Genomic DNA, 18,066 nt, shown 5'->3' with positions numbered 1-18,066 from the left:
CCACTCCAGAGATAGAATTGGAATTCTATTTTGCTTCATTGTAATTCCTACTTATTACAGGCATGTGTTCCTGACCACATGAAATGGGATCACTACAAACATCAAAGTCAATCTAATTGTTTAAATCGTGTAATGACAATTTTCTTTTGACGTGTTTGGGTTTGAATTCTCTAAATCATGTCATGTAATCCTAGAGAGAGAATTCTTATGGCATGCATGGTAAAACTTTTTTGTTGCTGATTTTCAATTCAATGTCGAGGTCACAGTCAGGACAACTAGGCTTGAGGGTGATAGCTAGGGCAACCTCGCAATCAGTGAACATTAATAATTTTCAATGCAGCTAGCTTGAGCAAATCAAATGAGAATTGATCATCATATATGTTCCAACTTCCAAGTAGTAAGATTTTATACTAACTTACAAATCAAATCAAATACTCCTCTATCAATAGCATTCAAACTTGTGTTTTTGCATACAGTTACAAGTCTACATTATCTTCATCTGCATGCGTTGGACCAAGTCGTGAGCTTTCATGGTAAAAGCCAAGCAAAAGAAAACACCTAATCAATCCACAAGAAAATTAAAAAAGAGCCTATCCATCCATCCATCCATCCATCTAAATTCTAATAGTAGTACCGTATCTGATCATATGCATTATTTGTCAATCTTAAGCTGACACCTGAAACTGAAATTCAAATAACACATGCAAAAACCACTCGACTATTAATTAATTTTACGTACGCATGCAACTCTCTTCCATTTCTAGTCGTGTATATATATAATCTCCAAACCACAGCTGTAGTAATGTAAGACTCCCCTCTCTCTCTCACACTTCAATCCCATACATTCCTTGTGCTTCTTCTGATATATAACCATTAAGGTATCTTCAAATATACATACAAGAAAATTTGAAAATGAAGGAAAACGCCAAGAATCCTCTCAATTTTAAGTCCTTGAATCACATCTCCATTGTCTGCAGATCAGTTGAGAAATCTCTTGGTTTCTACCAAAACCTTCTTGGCTTCTTTCCCATCAGGAGGTCTGGTTCCTTCGCATTTGATGGTGCATGGTATATACATGATATAGATAGATATACACAAAGAAATGCATAAAAAAAAAACAAAAAAAAACCACCACCTTTAATTTTGATATTGATTTTTGGCTTTGGTGATGAACAGGCTATTCAATTATGGCATTGGCATACACCTCCTACAATCAGAAGACCCTGAGAGCATGCCCAACATCACCCAAATCAATCCCAAGGACAATCACATATCCTTCCAGGTCTATTTCTCTTGCTATCCTTTTTTCTTTCTGTCTATACAAACAGAGAAAATATTGGGTATCCGGAATGTGACCAAATGGTTATTTTGGGTTGGCAGTGTGAGAGCATGTCAACAGTGGAGAGAAAATTGAACGAGATGAAGGTAGAGTATGCGAAGAGCAGAGTGGAGGAAGGTGGCGTTTATGTTGATCAACTCTTCTTCCATGACCCAGATGGATGCATGATCGAGATATGCAACTGTGACAATCTACCTGTGATTCCATTGGCTGCCGGAGACTCTGCTGCTGTCCGATCATGCTCTAGCATCACCTGCAATCTCCAAGAACAACAGCAACAAACATATACAAGAAGCACGGATAACGAAAATCTGAAATCATCCCTTCCTTCTCTTAATCACATACAGGAAGATTATCTTCCTTGTGTGTGATCAGTTTCATCTGATCACAAGCAGATTTAAGTTTCAATTGTAAATTCCCATTTGTAATGTTGAGTTTGCAATCTATGTGTACTAGAGGCATTAATTAGGCAACTGATATTTCATAAGATGGATCTTATAAAACTAACTTCTTCAGTAGCTATAGGATTTGTGCTGGGAAATATGATTTTGGCCATTGGAGAACAGAAGTTTGCCCTGAATATAGCTAGGTAGGTCAAACTAGAAATTCAAGTTTGGGTTTTGCCCTTTTCAGGTTCAGAAATTAAAGGCCTTACCACAGCTCAACCGGCTTCTAAGATTTATTAATATAATCGAATGTGTATTCATAATTGATGAAACAAAAATCAAAACAAAGTAGGATCTAGGTAGGAGGTTCTTGGAGACACTGGTCACGAGGTCGTGATGGATCCAACACTATGTGATGCCCCAAGTTGTCTATACTCGACTTTGGGTTGGTCGTCCAGTGATACCTCTGTAAATATGTATGGGAAGAGACTGGAGCGAGTGAGAGGACAAACATCATAAATTGGAACAACTTATTTAGATTCCTAAAAAATTGATACAAAATTAGCAACTTCATAAATGCCAGATTGATTGAATATTTAAATATACATAATCTACATGAGTAATTCAACTTGATTTCATGCATTGGAAATTAAGGCTTGTCATGAATCTTTCGTCTTGTTTTAGATAAAGGAATATTTGACTCAATATTGCTCCATATTTATTTTTCGGAAATCCCAAAATTAGAAAGCTCAGCAGATGCAGTACGTTATTATGCAGACAAGCACTGGGTAGATGTGTAACCAGCCCAAAGAAAAACCAATCTTCTACAAACTACAGACAACGCAACCATATTGAAATTTCAATGCCGATGCATTGCTCGGATTGTAATATTCATGATAAACTCACTCCGTACAAGAATACTAGACAAATAGGCAGGAATCAGGAAAGAACACGATCCCATTCCATTCAAGGATATCACTAGTATCAGTCTACCACCCAAGAGGCTCTTTCCTTCAATCCTTCACTCAGTTTTCATCGTCATCCCAGTAAAAAATAGCACTTGAAACTGAATACTCCTAATTCCTATACGTACACTACACATCTTCACTTAGCCGCTGCTAATCTCACCATCTACAACAGAACATAGCCTCCTTTTATTCTTTAGGATCTCACTCAGAAGTTTTGGGCCCTCGAAATCTGCTGATGCACTTGTATTAGAATGTTCCAGTTGTCTACAGCAATCACTGTTTTCTTCAGTTTTTCTCCTCTCCTCTGATCTGTGAAAGGGTTTTTGGTCCTGAAAACACACTAGATGCCTGAGTTGATATCCTCTCACTAGTAAATTCTTTCCTTGAGATTTCAGATGCAGGATACCGCAGTTTGGCATTAATTTTTGCCTCATAACGCTGCCTCAACCTATTCTGCATTGAATGCCTGCGAAAGCCATGATGATTGTCATCATTTGAAAGAGGTCCGGAAACTTCAAGTGATACAGCACAATTCTGTCCCACCTCTGATCCCAATCTTCCACGGAGCTGCCAACTAAGGGGGAAGATTCTTCTAAAATAATCTCCCCAACACGGGTGCTGTAACACGAAACTTATGGGTATGTTTCTCCTACTGAGGAAATGAATACATATCAGAAAGAAAGTGCTCGATATTCTGGATTTCAAGTAAAATCCTTCATTGCACAAAAATTTTACTTGAATTTAACCACTGACATTGCTTCTGCCAATCAGAATTTGTAAACCATTTGCTCCGTATAACCGACTTCTTTAAGCGTGCCTGTGAGCTGCAACAAAACAAAACATTAAGAATTTATTGACATTTTCATAGTCAAATCAATGAACATAACAGGTAATGCAGTTCCAATTCAAATGTAATCCTTTAAAACCAAAGGGATCACAGTAGATGCTGTTCAACACCTCCCCTTGGGACCGGTCTTCAGCCTTGTCACCGGATACATGCTTCATCATCCCAGGAGGACCACAGACCTGAGCAGGTTGGATAGAAAAGAAAGTAAGGATCAAATTGAGTTAAATCAGGACAAACGCTCATATTTCTTCAGCAAATATTGAACATTTGCGCCAAAATTTGAGATGTAACAAAAAATAAAGTCAGTACTTACTAGGATAAGGGTATCATCACTAGGACTTGGTAAGCCTTTCACAACCATATCCTTTGATATGTAACCTGCGCCTCCTCTCCAGTTCTTTGACGGATTGTCCACAGTGTAAAATACCTGGTTTTTTTCTCAGGTAAAATATGTCGTTACCATCTGAACAAAAAGTCCTTTCAACAAAGCTCAGTGTTTAAATGCTGAGATAAATAGTACCTTAAAATTTGGATGGCTGACAGCAAGTGAGTCGAGTTTCTGTTTAAGCAGTATGTCATCCGGAGAGACATTGGCATAAAGCAACGACACCTGTTATAAGATAAGTTTCAAAGAATTACGCTCTTTTATTTTGAGAAAGTATCATCAACAACTATCACACGTAGTTCGACGACAAAAATTGACATTTTATTTGCATTTGCAACAAAGGTCCATATATGTCAATTAAAAGAATAGGACACAAATGCAAATGACATTTAAGTTTGGGCCACTCATTAGTCGTAGACAAATAATGGAAAATTCATCGTGCAAATATAAGAGGCTGATTCTCAAACCTCTTTTTTGAGAATACATTAAGATAAAAGTTACCTGAGTGTCGTCATCCTGATTCTTCAATATGGCCTCAACCACCTTAAGCATTGGAGTAATGCCTGAGCCTCCGGCAATCTGAGTGATAGAATACACAAGTATGCTTTAGATAAAGCTGACATAGAATGGGTTAAAATAGGACAAGGTAATGTGCTATGACAACTAATCTTCCAAATAAATTACAATATGTTCAAGGTAGAAATTGAAGACAGCAAATATACTAGTCAAGGAGTGCCAAGCAAATAAGTAAGATGATATGTCCATAGAAAGTGAAAGAAACCACTAATCTTAAAAGCACATCTTTGCGATGCCATTGACCGACGATGGTACATGGCAAAAAGGATGGGTATTAATAAAATTGCAGTTCCATTTTTATTTTTTATTTTTAAAAAAAGCATATAGCTACCTGCATACTATGTCTAATCGTCACTGTCTCGTTTTACTTCATTGTCCCCTACATATTAGGTTTGATTTCAACGATAAGCATAAGCTCTTACCATGCCTATGTGTTTGTTCATATTTGGAGAGTATCTTAGCTTCTCGATGGGCCTGAAAGAAGTAAATGAACTAAATGCTTATGATAGTATAGAATACCATCACCATTGATACTTGTGCGTTAATATACCCTTTCACTTCAACAACGTTGCCAGGCTTTAAGCTGGCAAAATGTTGACTCATTTTCCCTTCTGGATACACCTGAAATAGTTTTGATCCGAACGGACAAAAGAAATTCAACTGTGACGAGCAGTACCTAATGAAAGAAGGTCTTTATGTAAAAGACATAACAGAGAACAAGAAGTTGGGTTTCTAATGACAACAATACCTTAATTAGAAAGTCAAAGTATCCCTTAGCATCTGGATCAGATATAGGAGTATATCTGCATGTAAAGGAGGCATCGAGTGATCACTTCAGGTTTAGGGTTTGGAGAATGCAGGACATCGTAGTTGAAAAAAAAAACAGAAAACAAAAAATAATGAACGCACTATAAAAACAAATTATGTCTAGTTAGCAACCAAATACAGGGTATGGAAGTATGTAAAGTAGAAAGTGGACAAGATCCAAGGAAACTATCCCTCACCATATAAGAATACAATCGAAAGAACAAAACAACTTCAACAGCATTATCAAGTAGCATAGAGGGAAAAAAAAAAAAAAGGACCAATGTTATTGATTGAGCATTTAGAATATGAACAAAAACACTCACGGGCGTATGATATATTTTGTTTTTCCTTCAGTATCTTGTGCCATAGGAGCCCTGCAATCAAGAGCACAAAAAAAAATCAGTGTAGCAGCAAAATTGTCAAGCAATTATAATTCCACAAACCAAAATCTTCACTAAAGTAGCAAGCTTCTCCATGAAGAATATACCGTGTAAGGATGCACGAAGCAATGTCTAAACCCAACTTGGCAGTGGGATCAAATGAAAATCTGCAAGGAGCAAAATTGCACGTAAGTCACTCTGAAAAACATTATTGAAACTTATGTGGAAAGTTAGCATTTCTAACCGAGCACTTGACAAGTACTTCAATCAATCCTAAATTGAAATTATTTCATTGTGCATTTGAAAGAATTAAAGGGGTATTCTCAACAAGGAATACAAGAAATTCCTCTCTATTTAAATATAATTTCATCTATAAGGTTTCAGTAGTTCAAAGATAATTTCCCCATTCACATGATAAATTAGTGTTGTAATACTATGAGAAATACAGTAGATTTAGAATGGTGGAAAATAGGTCCGAGCAACTATTTTCTTGCATACATAACCTTTTAGGAGAAACAATAAATACTTTTTGCCAAATCCATTTCCTTTTTCTTCTAGAACTATCTGTCACTACATATTCTGTATCATTTCGTATATCTACTTAATAACTTAATAATGTGATTTCAGGAGCAAAAACGAATACCCTTGAAAGGAAAATACATACTGGTCATTCTTCCAAGTCAAAAGCCACACAAATGCTAGAAGTGGAGTTCATTTCCAATTTTCATAAATGAGCATAGCATATTAGATAGCATTTTCTCCAGAAAATTTCCCTTATGAGTGTAAGGTTCTGAAATTTTAAAAGGCAACACAGAGAAGTGAATGTTAAGTTCTTGAAACTTGGTTTGTTACAACCCTAGAAAGTTTATGAGAGACATCAGACATGCAAGTTTTACAGACTGATACACAACAGAAAACAAATGAGGCACAGAGAGTATACCTGAACAACTGAGTATTGTGACTAACCCTTGCAGTGTCTTGTAGTTTAAATTCAATCCATTTATCTGAATTGAGAGCTGGAGATACATGAAAATACCATAAGATTATGTTATTATGAATCTAAAGTGATATAAAGTATGGATGAACAATAAAATAAGCAAGCTCTCAAGTTGCAAGTAATTTAAGATAGCAAATGTCCAAATAATATACAACTTTCTATCTTATTTGTTGTTTTCCCAATATCGTATCCATGAATAATAAAATTTAACTGTTCATGTAGTCTGATGATTAGATTTATTAATGATTTCCCTTGATACCTTTTATTTTCTTGAGATAGAGAGGGGGGACTCACCAATTTTTGGGCCTGGATGTTCATTGATTTGATCTAGATGAACCTGTGATAGAAAACAAAAAAAAAACTTTTGTTTTGAGCTATTATATGTTTAATCAAACTGCCATATAGACAGATAAATCAAACTGTACATTTATTTTCTTAAATGTTTTGTTCAGGAATTAACATGCTCTAACAAATTTGTTTGGCCATTTACTGCCCAACCCAAATAAAAAAAATTTATTCCAAACTGCGTGTAGAAATAACTAATCAGATCAAGCATATTCAAACTTAAAAAATCGATCTACTCAAATGCAGCATTTGATCATCAACATGTATGCTAAATAACAATCTTATCACATGTCCAACGATATTAAAACAAAATACTTAATCGATACTACGAATCGGAAACCTCACAAAATACTCGAAAACATCAAATAAAAGCCAAGAAATTTAATAAGCCAAGTTGAGTATTCCACTTTCCAGGAAAATAACAACCGCTAGTCCGCATTGCACAAACTATCAAGAAGAACGAAAGCGAGATAAAGTCAGATTAGAGAATTTACCACAGTCGGAGAGGAAAAGTAGTAGAAAAAGGAGATCCCACCAGAGAGTGCTGCCATTGCTCCAAAGGGAACGGTGAAAGTGGAACTGGATTGGCATCCAAATGCATTGCTGAAAACAATCGGCGTTGCCTTAGCAAGTCTCTTGAAGAAAGTAGTGGCCATTTTGAATGGAGAAGCAAAGAACAGATACTGAGAGAGAATCTCTTCCACCCCAGAAAACAAGAAATGTTGCGTCGCGGCTCGCATGATCGACTGATCGAGACTAAAATAAAGCGCCTAGACCCTCTGACGTGGAGGAGTTAGAGTGGTCGCTGCTTTGTGTACAACGTGGGCCGATAACTGAAGGTTTGAATGGCTGCCCGCAGAAAGTGAAACCCGGCTACAATGTTATGTTAAGAGTAATCTAAATGGGCCATGCAGATCATGAGTTTAGAGCTCGGCCTTCTCAATAGATCATATAAGTAATGCTCGAGTCTTTTTTCCAAACTCATTTATTGAAGGGGGAGCTCTAATAACACCCTGATTTTTATCAAGTGGACCCGACTTTGTTGACTTTGCTTTGATTTTGTATTTTTTAAGACATAAACTCTTTACACCCCACCCCCTCACCATCTCTTTCTTCTTCCTCACGAGCACACGCGACCAATCATGGTGTCTTTGCCGTTCGAGCACCAATCCAATAACCACTACCATCAAATTGAAGCTCAAAGCCACCACGAACTAAACCTGATCAACCCCGATGAGTTTCGTCCACCTTAATCGTCGAAATCACGTTCCAAAGTCCATGACCACCGTGAGAAAAGCCATAAGAGCATAACAATCTGACTACTGTTGGAGGAAATTGACACCACCTTTGGACTCCTCGTGACAAGGCGCTTCCATTCCACCCATTTTCCGATCAAGACGCTGTCGGAAATTGACAACCCGAGTTTGATCCCAAACAAGGCATTTTTGGACGATTTTGGTCTCGAATACCGACTCTGGGATAACTACGAGCCTGAATTTCACGTTTCCGACAAGCTTCAACTCGAGAATGACCCTACAACAATATGACCGGCAATGACATATCTGATTATGGGTTGTGTTTATAAAATGTCTCAGATTTATGTAGTTCGTGTGTATTTATAAAAATTTAGAGTTTTCATGGGTTATTATTACACAAAGGGTGTATTTAGTAAAAACGAGAGTCACAAAGTGTGACTAAAGTTGCCCTTTTATTGAAACCAAACCCAAATATCAGACCCCAACAAATCACTCAGCCCGGCCCATTTACGCTGGTTAAGACTAGAGCGTCATTATCCTATTTACATAGCATTAAAGAAGAAGAAAAAAAAGAGAGTGAGATAACATAAAAAGGTGTCTTGGAGCTGCATGCCCATGACGATATGTTCCAATACAGTCAAACATATTGAGAACAGAAAAGGTTCAAAATAAGTTTCTCAAAAACATTCATATGCATCCAAATCCAATTTTGTCTACATATTGGTCAATTGATTTCACTCAAGTTTATACTTATTCTTTGAATAATGTACGTGTCTGCATGCAGTAACCATATGGGTTGTGTTGTGTTTGTGGACTTGTCAGCTTGGCCATCTTATATATATATATATGCATCCAAATCCAATTTTGTCTACATATTGGTCAATTGATTTCACTCAAGTTTATACTTATTCTTTGAATAATGTACGTGTCTGCATGCAGTAACCATATGGGTTGTGTTGTGTTTGTGGACTTGTCAGCTTGGCCATCTTATATATATATATATATGCATCCAAATCCAATTTTGTCTACATATTGGTCAATTGATTTCACTCAAGTTTATACTTATTCTTTGAATAATGTACGTGTCTGCATGCAGTAACCATATGGGTTGTGTTGTGTTTGTGGACTTGTCAGCTTAGCCATCTTATATATATATATATATGCATCCAAATCCAATTTTGTCTACATATTGGTCAATTGATTTCACTCAAGTTTATACTTATTCTTTGAATAATGTACGTGTCTGCATGCAGTAACCATATGGGTTGTGTTGTGTTTGTGGACTTGTCAGCTTGGCCATCTTATATATATATGCTCACTTTATTCTTTTTCTCCATATTAGTTTGCCTGTTTCTGGTGGTCATTTTACATTTAGATGCTCTAAGTTATTAAACGAGAAAAGAAAGAAAATAAAAGAAAAGGATGGAAAATAAAAGAAAAGGATGGAAAATAATTGATAGGCAAATAATGAATTGAAAGGCGTGGGTGGTTGGGGGAAGAATGTATGGGGCAAGTGATGGAGCTTTGAGTCTTCCTATATGTTTGCCTAGTCTGCACTACTGCAACTTTTGCTGGGTCTGCTGCCTGAATTTGCAACCAAAAGTGAAATTTGATAACATCTCATCTTGCAGAAAAAAAGTGGAACACTGAATGTAATCTAGTGTATATATATAAATACAATATCTCCATATCCCATCAACCATGGGAACAAGATTTGAGGGTACACGTACAAATGAATATAATGCTAAATATAGAGAGAGATAACATGGTGATGGGGTCTCCGTGGTAATGCTAAATTAATCAAGTTGGCAAGGTGAGTGAGGAGCGGTTTGTCTTTGACTACGTACTTAGATCCCTACAAAGATATTCACATGTATAACAAGGATATCATAAATAGCCAACCATCGTATTGATATGGTGGTAAGATGCATATTAGTCATGTTGGTTCAATGATTTTCTTTGGTGGCATGCATTCACACATAATTTTTTTATAGATTTACTTGACATGCATAGTTTATGGGTCAGTACGTAAGCCCAACAAATTTACCTGGCACAACCAAATGGTAAAAATAAATAAAAAATCATAAATAATTAAATATTATTGGAGGGCAACTAATTAATTAAATTCCTTGTAGGTGCCAATAAGTATGGGGGCACGGGCGATACGTGCACCCTCCACCTAGCTTGGATGGGTGACCCATAGACTTCAGCTGTAAAATGACTAAAATCGCCCTTGAGTTTGACCAGGAAGACTTAAGGAGTGAAGTTGAATTTGTATTGTCGCCTGGACGTAAAACTGCTTTGAATTCAGTCAATCGCTTCGACAAAAATGTCCTCCTATGAAAGAAAAAACATATGCTAATCAATATATGACACTTTTTAGTAATTTATTTTTTTTCAAAATCGTTGATGCAAGATTGTGTTACTTACATTTACATGGTTAGACATTCCTTACTGGAGTGGAGGCCGTCACTGAGTTGAGTTGTGAAAGAACAAAATGTAATGGTTGTGTCAGCTTGAGTTAGCATGTCAGTCTAAATATATACTCTATGAAAATATCATACACCTTTTAGTTTTGTTGATTTCAGTGCTTCAGCCACACCCAATATATAACATAAATGCTACTACATTCTATGTTTTTTTGACATATTCGAGAGTGCAAATTACCATGAACATAATAACGCCTATAGTTTCAAATCATTTACTCCTCATTTTTGAATAAACCCAATATTTGTTAATAAAATACTTTTGGATGCATAAATAAAGTGATAGTGGCAATTTTGTCATAAAATATGAAAGTAGGGGCATGGTTGCGGGCCACATAAAACGAGAGTCCTTTTTGTGTATATTAAAGTTGACAAAAGTATCACTTTGTAACCTTCCTTGCTTTTAAGCCTTAAAAAGCCAAACCCTCTTCCTTCTTCTCTAACAGCATTACCTGTGTCCCCAAGCACAACAATGACATCCATGGCCAGAGATGAATCCGACTACGATAGCAGCTCCTCCTCCATAACCGTCCCAGACTCCAGCCGGAGCTGGATGAGCAACCTCAGCTTCAGCAGCTCACTGTCTCTGGCTGAAACCACCAACAAGCCACACAAAGCAAACCAAGCCGCGTGGGAGGCCATCAAGCGACTCCGCTTAGCCAGAGGCCATCTCGGCCTCGACCATTTTCGGCTCATTCGCCGTCTAGGAAGCGGAGACATAGGAAACGTCTATCTTTGCCAGATAAGGAACCAAATGGTGGGGTTGCCTCAGTGCTTCTACGCCATGAAAGTTGTGGACAGAGAGGCTCTCGCTGTGAGCAAGAAGCTTCAGAGAGCTGCGATGGAGAAGGAGATTCTTGGTATGCTAGACCACCCTTTTCTTCCCACTTTGTATGCCGAGTTTGATGCTTCTCACTACTCTTGCTTGGTTATGGAGTATTGTCCTGGTGGTGACTTGTACGCCGCTCGTCAGCGCCAGCCTGGCAAGCGTTTCAGTATCCCTTCTGCTAAGTAAGTATAAACTCGCTATGAAAAACCGTTTATCCTAAAAATTTACGAAAATGATAAAAGATCTCAGTGGTAGTTGGTATCTCATGTATATATGTATGTGTGTACTTGCAGGTTTTATGCTGCGGAGACGTTATTAGCATTAGAGTATCTTCACATGATGGGGATTGTTTATAGAGACCTTAAGCCAGAGAATGTGTTGGTTAGAGAAGATGGGCACATCATGCTTACAGATTTTGATCTCTCTTTCAAATGCGACGTCGTTCCGAAGCTACTAAGGTCGAGAACCAGGATGGATGAAGCCATCATTAGTGACATTAAGCATACCATGATCAAGTGTTCAACTCCTTCTTGTGCTGGCTATACTACTCCCATGCAGCCTGTTCTCTCTTGTTTCTCGGCCAAGAAAAAGAGAACCACAATCACTACAACAATCACGGAACATGCTGATCATGATGATGATTATGATCCAGAATTAGTGGCGGAACCCATCAATGCAAAATCAAAGTCATTCGTTGGGACCCACGAGTACTTAGCACCGGAGGTGATTTCGGGACAAGGCCATGGGAGCGCAGTGGATTGGTGGACTTTTGGTGTGTTCTTGTATGAAATGTTGTACGGAAGGACACCATTCAAAGGTGAGAACAATGAGAAAACGCTAATTAACATCCTCAAGAAACCATTGACCTTCCAAAGAATACCATCATCAAGTTTTAGCAGCAGCAGAGAAGTTGAAGAGATGGTCAAAGTTCAAGACCTTATAAGCAAGCTTTTGGTGAAGAATCCAAAGAAGCGGATTGGAAGCTTAAAGGGTTCAGTTGAGATCAAGAGGCATGACTTTTTCAGAGGAGTGAATTGGGCTTTGATTAGGTCAGTTAGACCTCCTGAGGTACCCAAAAATGGTAGTCTTTGCAAGATCAATAGAGCTAATTACATTCCCAAGCTAAGCAAGAAAGAGAGAGAGGAGCCTTATCAAATCCCTTACTATTTCGATTACTTCTAATGTATTACTAATTTTTTCATGTAAATATAGTTTATATGCAAACAAAAGTTGTGTGTTTTCTATGGGTTTTCGATGATTCTAAATTCTAATTGATGAGATATTAATTACTTAGATGATTTTCAATTTATTATAATGTTTTGTGTTATTGGGTTCCTCTCCTTTTGGTCCGTTATGTAATATATTAAATGTGTTTGCTTGGGTGTAAAAGTGGGAGGACCCATAATTGCCCCATTGTGATTCTCGTGGAAATGTATGAACTTCATGTGGTGATAATAATGACACTTGTGCAGATCAAATGATGGTAAGATCGAATAATACTTAAAAAAAATAATTAATAATGAAAGAATATCAAATCCGATATTGGATGATCCACTTGAGAGTCATAACTATAATCAATGAAGTTGCTAATGGTATTATTGCATAGATAAATGGGACTTAGCTTGGAATTGTGGGGTATAGAAATGATGTCAATGAGGGGACTAAGGCAGAGATCATGTATGGAAAAGAAATTGACATAATCATGAATAGTACATATCCAAGCACCATAACAAAAGAAATTTAGGACAACAATGCAATTGAAATTAGGTTGTCATTCCTATAAAGGACAAAATTTGTATTTCTAGATTTTAGAACATTTTTATTTTTACGCACATTCATATATATATATATATATACACACAAATATTAATGCACCGAATTCTTTTGGATAAAATTTAATTAACTTGCTAATTAATGATGCGTTATATATATATATATATATAAACAAAACATGTTGTCATGTGATATGTTATATTTGATAGATCGTGGTCAACGACGTGGAAAGGTAAGTGAATTTGAATGTAAGCTTTCTTTTTAAACAAATTAAATATATAGATATAGTGATGATAAATAAATATGTAAAAGAAGCCAAATTGGGTGATCCGATCCATTGATGGTTTCTTGGACTGAGAAAGTCAGGGCACGCGAGTTTTTCTTTTCTTATGCTCTCGTCCCCACTTACCAAGAAAGTGATTATATTTATTTATATGTACCTATCGATTCATTGTATGCTTTTATTTATACACAAGAATAGAGTACAGAAAAAGTGAATGAAAACAAGACTACTCCCACCATAACCAAATTAAGCCTTTAACTACTTCTTCTACAAGGCTTAAGGCTATACCATGGACTTAAAAGTTAAAAGTAGGTGTCATATATATTATGCTAATAAATAATTTCCATTAAGATTAGGCAGAAGAGGCAAAAGGTGTTAAAAGACGCAGTTGAAAGTGACCAAACCAGGACTCCCTAGCAGCCAAAAGCCTCAAGACGCACAAAGCCCATGAGTTAAAAGCTGCACAAACCGTGAACTGTCTCGATCTACTTTCTTATTAGCCAGCCCATCAATCGCAGCCCTTCATTTGGAACACGTGTCACAGTTCTCTCAAAGTGTTGCAGGTTTCCCACTCACTCAAAAGCACGTGACTTTGAGCCGAGGTGGTGGTACCCATGGTTTTAACTTTTAAGGCAGCTCTGGTCTGGACCAAACCGTTGGCTTCACCAATCTACAGTGTGTATATATATATATATATATCTCTATCTATGTAACTACAGAAGAAAACGTTAGATCAATTAATATTCCGTTGGTTTATGTGTCAAAAAGGTTTGAAACAAAAGAGTGGTAAAAATGAGCAGATCCCAATGCCATTTTATTTTCTCCAAAATCACAGCGACACCTTTCTTTGATCGATCTCTCTATGAAGTTATTTCTTGTTGACATTTATATTTTTGCTATCATGCATAAAACAATTCATATATAAATGAATGTGAATCAACAACAAGAAATACAATAGTAATTTAGTTTTTTTTTTTTAATTTTATTTTATATAGAAACATAGGTAATTGCCAATTTTCACAGACCTTGTGTTCTCAAGTCTCAACTAGAAGAATTCATTCCCAAGTCCCAACTAATTTATCCAACCTTGAATGTGTGTCTTTTTCTCTCACCCACCAGATATAGCTACTGTTAAACCAGGGACATAACAGAAGAATCAACCAACCATTAACAGAAACCTAGGCCAAAACAAGTGTCTGTGTCGTTAGTATTCAAATGAAACCATCAAACTCCACTTCACTTCCCCCAATACCTGAGGCATTTTCCTTCTTATAATCTAATCCAAAGAAAACCCTTATAAATACTCAACACTTGCAATCTCACTTTACTCTTCAGGGTCGAAGCAAATCTTCAAAAACCCAATTCTTAACTGTTACTTCCTCCGTTTATTAAGACATTTAGAATGACAGAAAATATGGTTGAGTGTCCACTTGAGAGGACTAGCTTAGCCTCTCTTGATCAGAAGCTAGCCATGGCAAAGCGCTGCTCTCATGGTACCCTTAATTTCTCTATCAAATTTGGTTTCTGGTTTTTTTTTTAATTTAATAAATCTCACAAATTAATTGTTTGCCTTTGAAATTGGTCAACAGAGGGCGTTGTTGCAGGAGCTAAGGCAGCCATTGTTGCCAGCATTGCTGCTGCTGTACCTACTGTGAGTCTTCTTTATATTTTAACCTTTCTTTACAATTGAGTTACTAATTAAATTTTCGTTTCCTTAAATGCAGTTGACTAGTGTGAGGATGCTGCCATGGGCAAGAGCCCATCTTAATCATACTGCTCAAGCTCTAATTATCTCCACAGGTGATTACCATATATGATATACCCTTACAGTTTCTTTCTTTTTCTTTGTTAAAAACTGAGAATATGATGTACAATTAATTGCAGTGGCTGGAGCAACATATTTCATTGTGGCAGACAAGACAGTTTTGGCCTCTGCAAGGAGGAACTCCTTCAGGCACCTCGGTTAGCACTGAAACTGAAGTCTGAAAGCATAAAGCACTACAATATGGACTTATTTTAACTTAATTCGGCTGTAGTCCATTCCTACCTCAGAAGCAATTTAGTTTCTAAACCCATGATCTATGTTTGTATAAATAAAGATGGTTACTTTTTCATTTCTAAGAGCATTGGAGCAATTTGTACCTGCAAAATCAGCTTATTTGAATGAAAAATATCGCTGTGATGACTTAATGCACCTTCTTTTCACTCTTCATCCATACCGTAGAGCACCACTGATGTATCAGGCACAAACCCAGCCTTCTCTAATAGCCCATCTATTTCATCCAACAATTTGTAGATATCTTGCACTTGGGGTGTACTCTGCCTAAGGCTTGAACTGACTCCATGGTTATCTAACCAGGAATGAACCCAATTGCCCAGTTCAAGGGAGTCCCTATGAACACAAGCTGAAAGGACAGTAAGCAAACAGTGGAGATTGCATAAGAAATATTTCCCAAGGAAGAAATGGCGCAATTAAGCACAAAAATGGATGGGCTTGGTCATGGTGGAGGCCAGTTTTGATAATCTGGGAGTGGATTTGCTTGAGATGTTCGATGCTTTTGCAACGGGCCGGGAGAGAAGGGTCAGATATGGGAGCATCTCGAGGAGCTTTTTTTGTCGTGGAGGCTGAGAAATCGATAAGGAGTGGTCATGATTTGATCAATTTTTGTTGGCTGTTATTTTTATATTTGACACACCAGCCAAAAATATATGGGCGTTGGGATTAATTCCGTAATATATTCTGTGTGGAAGAAGGAAATCAATGGTCAAATCAAAAAATTCTAAACTAAAGAAAACCCCATAGAATTTTGCACTTTGAAAATGAAAGTTGCGAATTATTGAAGCTTTGAAAATATATTTGTAGTTAAAAGCAGGAGGTAATCTTAATTAAAAATTTAATTTGGAGTAAAAAAACACACTGTTATTTAGTCCTGAATTTGTACAAGCACTAAATCAATATTTTGATGTATGTTTTAAATCATTACAGTATGTTTTATCGAGACATGCAGATCCCAAATGCTCTGTTAATCAACACTAATTCTCTGATACACGTATCATAAAGTAATTAAGGCATGCATGTAACGTGAGCAAAATGATTACAACTTGAACTTAGCTTTACTATCCAACTCCAAGGTTGATTTTAATTCAAATGGGGGAGCAGCATCTAGTTCAGTTAGAACCTAAAACTCACGTATATATAGAAAAGGTTTAAAATGTGCTACCAACTCATAAAGAGATATCAATTCATGCACCCAGTGCCAGGACGAAGGGAATATGCAAAGAAATCAAAGCCACTATGCCAGCCATATTTTGTTTTGATCGAAGAAGAAGAGGATGTGGATTCTCCTAGTATTATTGAAGAGAGATAGCATGGGAATTGGGATAATATAGTTTCTTTTTAAGGCAGTCACATATTGAGAATAAAGAGTCGGGGTAAGGAATGAAGATGGGGATGGGGATTCCTCATTGGCTGATCGATCATTCATTATAAAAAAATAAAAAAGAAAAAAAGATCAAAATGATGATTAGGATTCCTCCTTATCAAACTCCACCTCAACACACACGTACGCATGGCATGCAAATTAAGCATATGTTCCCAGTCACTGCATGCATGCTTACCTGGCGTTGAATATCTTTGATGCCATGTCAGCAAAACATATTATTAATTAAGTCATGGTGCATCAGAGAGTTCATGAATCCTTCACCAAATAAGCCTAATGTTCATCATGGTCAGCGTCGGTTCGCCGCAATTCTTATTCTTATTTTTAAAGTAAATATATATTATATATTATTAAATAAACTAAAAAGGGTTTTTCTTAGATATTTAATTGGCTTAATTTTGATTAATTCTCCTCCTCCACGATGGACGTGAGCACATCATGTTGTGCGTTATGTGATTGAAGTTGTGACCACAGACAAGTTGGTGATCAGGTCACACAATATATTGGAATTTTTTAGGACTACTTTCAAATGCATATCCAATATATATATATTTAAATAAAAAAAGTTGAAATTATTCCTGCATGGCAGATTGGCAGTTGGAAATGAATCCTATAGCTATAGAGCTTTTGAATTATTGTATATATTGGAAACAAAATTATATAAAGAAGAGGAATCAAAACAACATAGCATGGAATGGAATGGAAGAAAAGAATTTTGCATTCATTGTCAATTCTCATGGAATAAATTCATTTCCCAAAGAGATCAGAGATCGAGAGTGAAAAAAATAATAATAAAATACTCCAATTCAATTATCTGTGTTTTACGTCCACTCCACGTGATGATGTGGACCTTGACTATCTACATATTGCCTAGGGGGAGGGGGAGGGTTTATTTGTATGACTCACACGTTTGCATGCATCCACTTCCACGTCCACCTCGGATCTTGCACGTGCGATCACTTTAACAAA

At 36.8% G+C, this 18,066-nt stretch overlaps 4 protein-coding genes across 11 annotated transcripts; 3 read left to right on the top strand and 1 right to left on the bottom strand.

Annotated features, from left to right (window-relative positions):
* Nucleotides 1-787: 787 nt before the first annotated feature.
* On the top strand, nucleotides 788-1,842 carry LOC120006630. Its single transcript, XM_038856745.1, has 3 exons — nucleotides 788-1,067; nucleotides 1,177-1,282; nucleotides 1,381-1,842. The coding sequence occupies exons 1-3, from the start codon at nucleotides 913-915 to the stop codon at nucleotides 1,708-1,710; spliced, it is 591 nt and encodes a 196-aa protein (XP_038712673.1). The 5' UTR covers nucleotides 788-912; the 3' UTR covers nucleotides 1,711-1,842.
* Nucleotides 1,843-2,574: 732 nt separating this feature from the next.
* On the bottom strand, nucleotides 2,575-7,787 carry LOC120006628 (NADH-cytochrome b5 reductase-like protein). 8 transcript variants are annotated; one of them, XM_038856742.1, is made up of 14 exons: nucleotides 7,525-7,787; nucleotides 6,980-7,022; nucleotides 6,629-6,704; nucleotides 5,796-5,855; nucleotides 5,632-5,682; nucleotides 5,250-5,304; nucleotides 5,052-5,122; nucleotides 4,924-4,993; nucleotides 4,427-4,504; nucleotides 4,061-4,150; nucleotides 3,854-3,967; nucleotides 3,651-3,719; nucleotides 3,429-3,517; nucleotides 2,575-3,342 (listed from the first exon to the last, which is right to left on the bottom strand). In XM_038856742.1, exons 1-13 carry the CDS (start codon nucleotides 7,768-7,770, stop codon nucleotides 3,461-3,463), a joined length of 1,080 nt encoding a protein of 359 aa, XP_038712670.1. In that variant the 5' UTR covers nucleotides 7,771-7,787; the 3' UTR covers nucleotides 2,575-3,342; nucleotides 3,429-3,460. The 8 variants fall into 8 exon arrangements, 6 of the variants coding, with proteins under 6 accessions (XP_038712670.1, XP_038712669.1, XP_038712671.1 ...); XM_038856741.1 differs by having other exon boundaries at nucleotides 3,447-3,517; XM_038856743.1 differs by having other exon boundaries at nucleotides 3,447-3,517; nucleotides 4,924-4,975.
* A 3,404-nt stretch (nucleotides 7,788-11,191) lies between these two features.
* LOC120005383 (protein kinase PINOID 2-like) lies at nucleotides 11,192-12,871 on the top strand. Its single transcript, XM_038854991.1, has 2 exons — nucleotides 11,192-11,783; nucleotides 11,895-12,871. Exons 1-2 carry the CDS (start codon nucleotides 11,245-11,247, stop codon nucleotides 12,781-12,783), a joined length of 1,428 nt encoding a protein of 475 aa, XP_038710919.1. The 5' UTR covers nucleotides 11,192-11,244; the 3' UTR covers nucleotides 12,784-12,871.
* A 2,105-nt stretch (nucleotides 12,872-14,976) lies between these two features.
* On the top strand, nucleotides 14,977-15,851 carry LOC120005288 (early nodulin-93-like). The gene is made up of 4 exons (XM_038854848.1): nucleotides 14,977-15,150; nucleotides 15,247-15,308; nucleotides 15,382-15,457; nucleotides 15,542-15,851. Exons 1-4 carry the CDS (start codon nucleotides 15,060-15,062, stop codon nucleotides 15,622-15,624), a joined length of 312 nt encoding a protein of 103 aa, XP_038710776.1. The 5' UTR covers nucleotides 14,977-15,059; the 3' UTR covers nucleotides 15,625-15,851.
* The last annotated feature ends 2,215 nt before the right edge of the window (nucleotides 15,852-18,066 follow it).

Source organism: Tripterygium wilfordii, chromosome 9, assembly GCF_013401445.1.
Source record: "Tripterygium wilfordii isolate XIE 37 chromosome 9, ASM1340144v1, whole genome shotgun sequence".
NCBI classification, from domain to species: domain Eukaryota; kingdom Viridiplantae; phylum Streptophyta; class Magnoliopsida; order Celastrales; family Celastraceae; genus Tripterygium; species Tripterygium wilfordii.
This window is presented reverse-complemented; position numbering and strand designations above follow the sequence as displayed.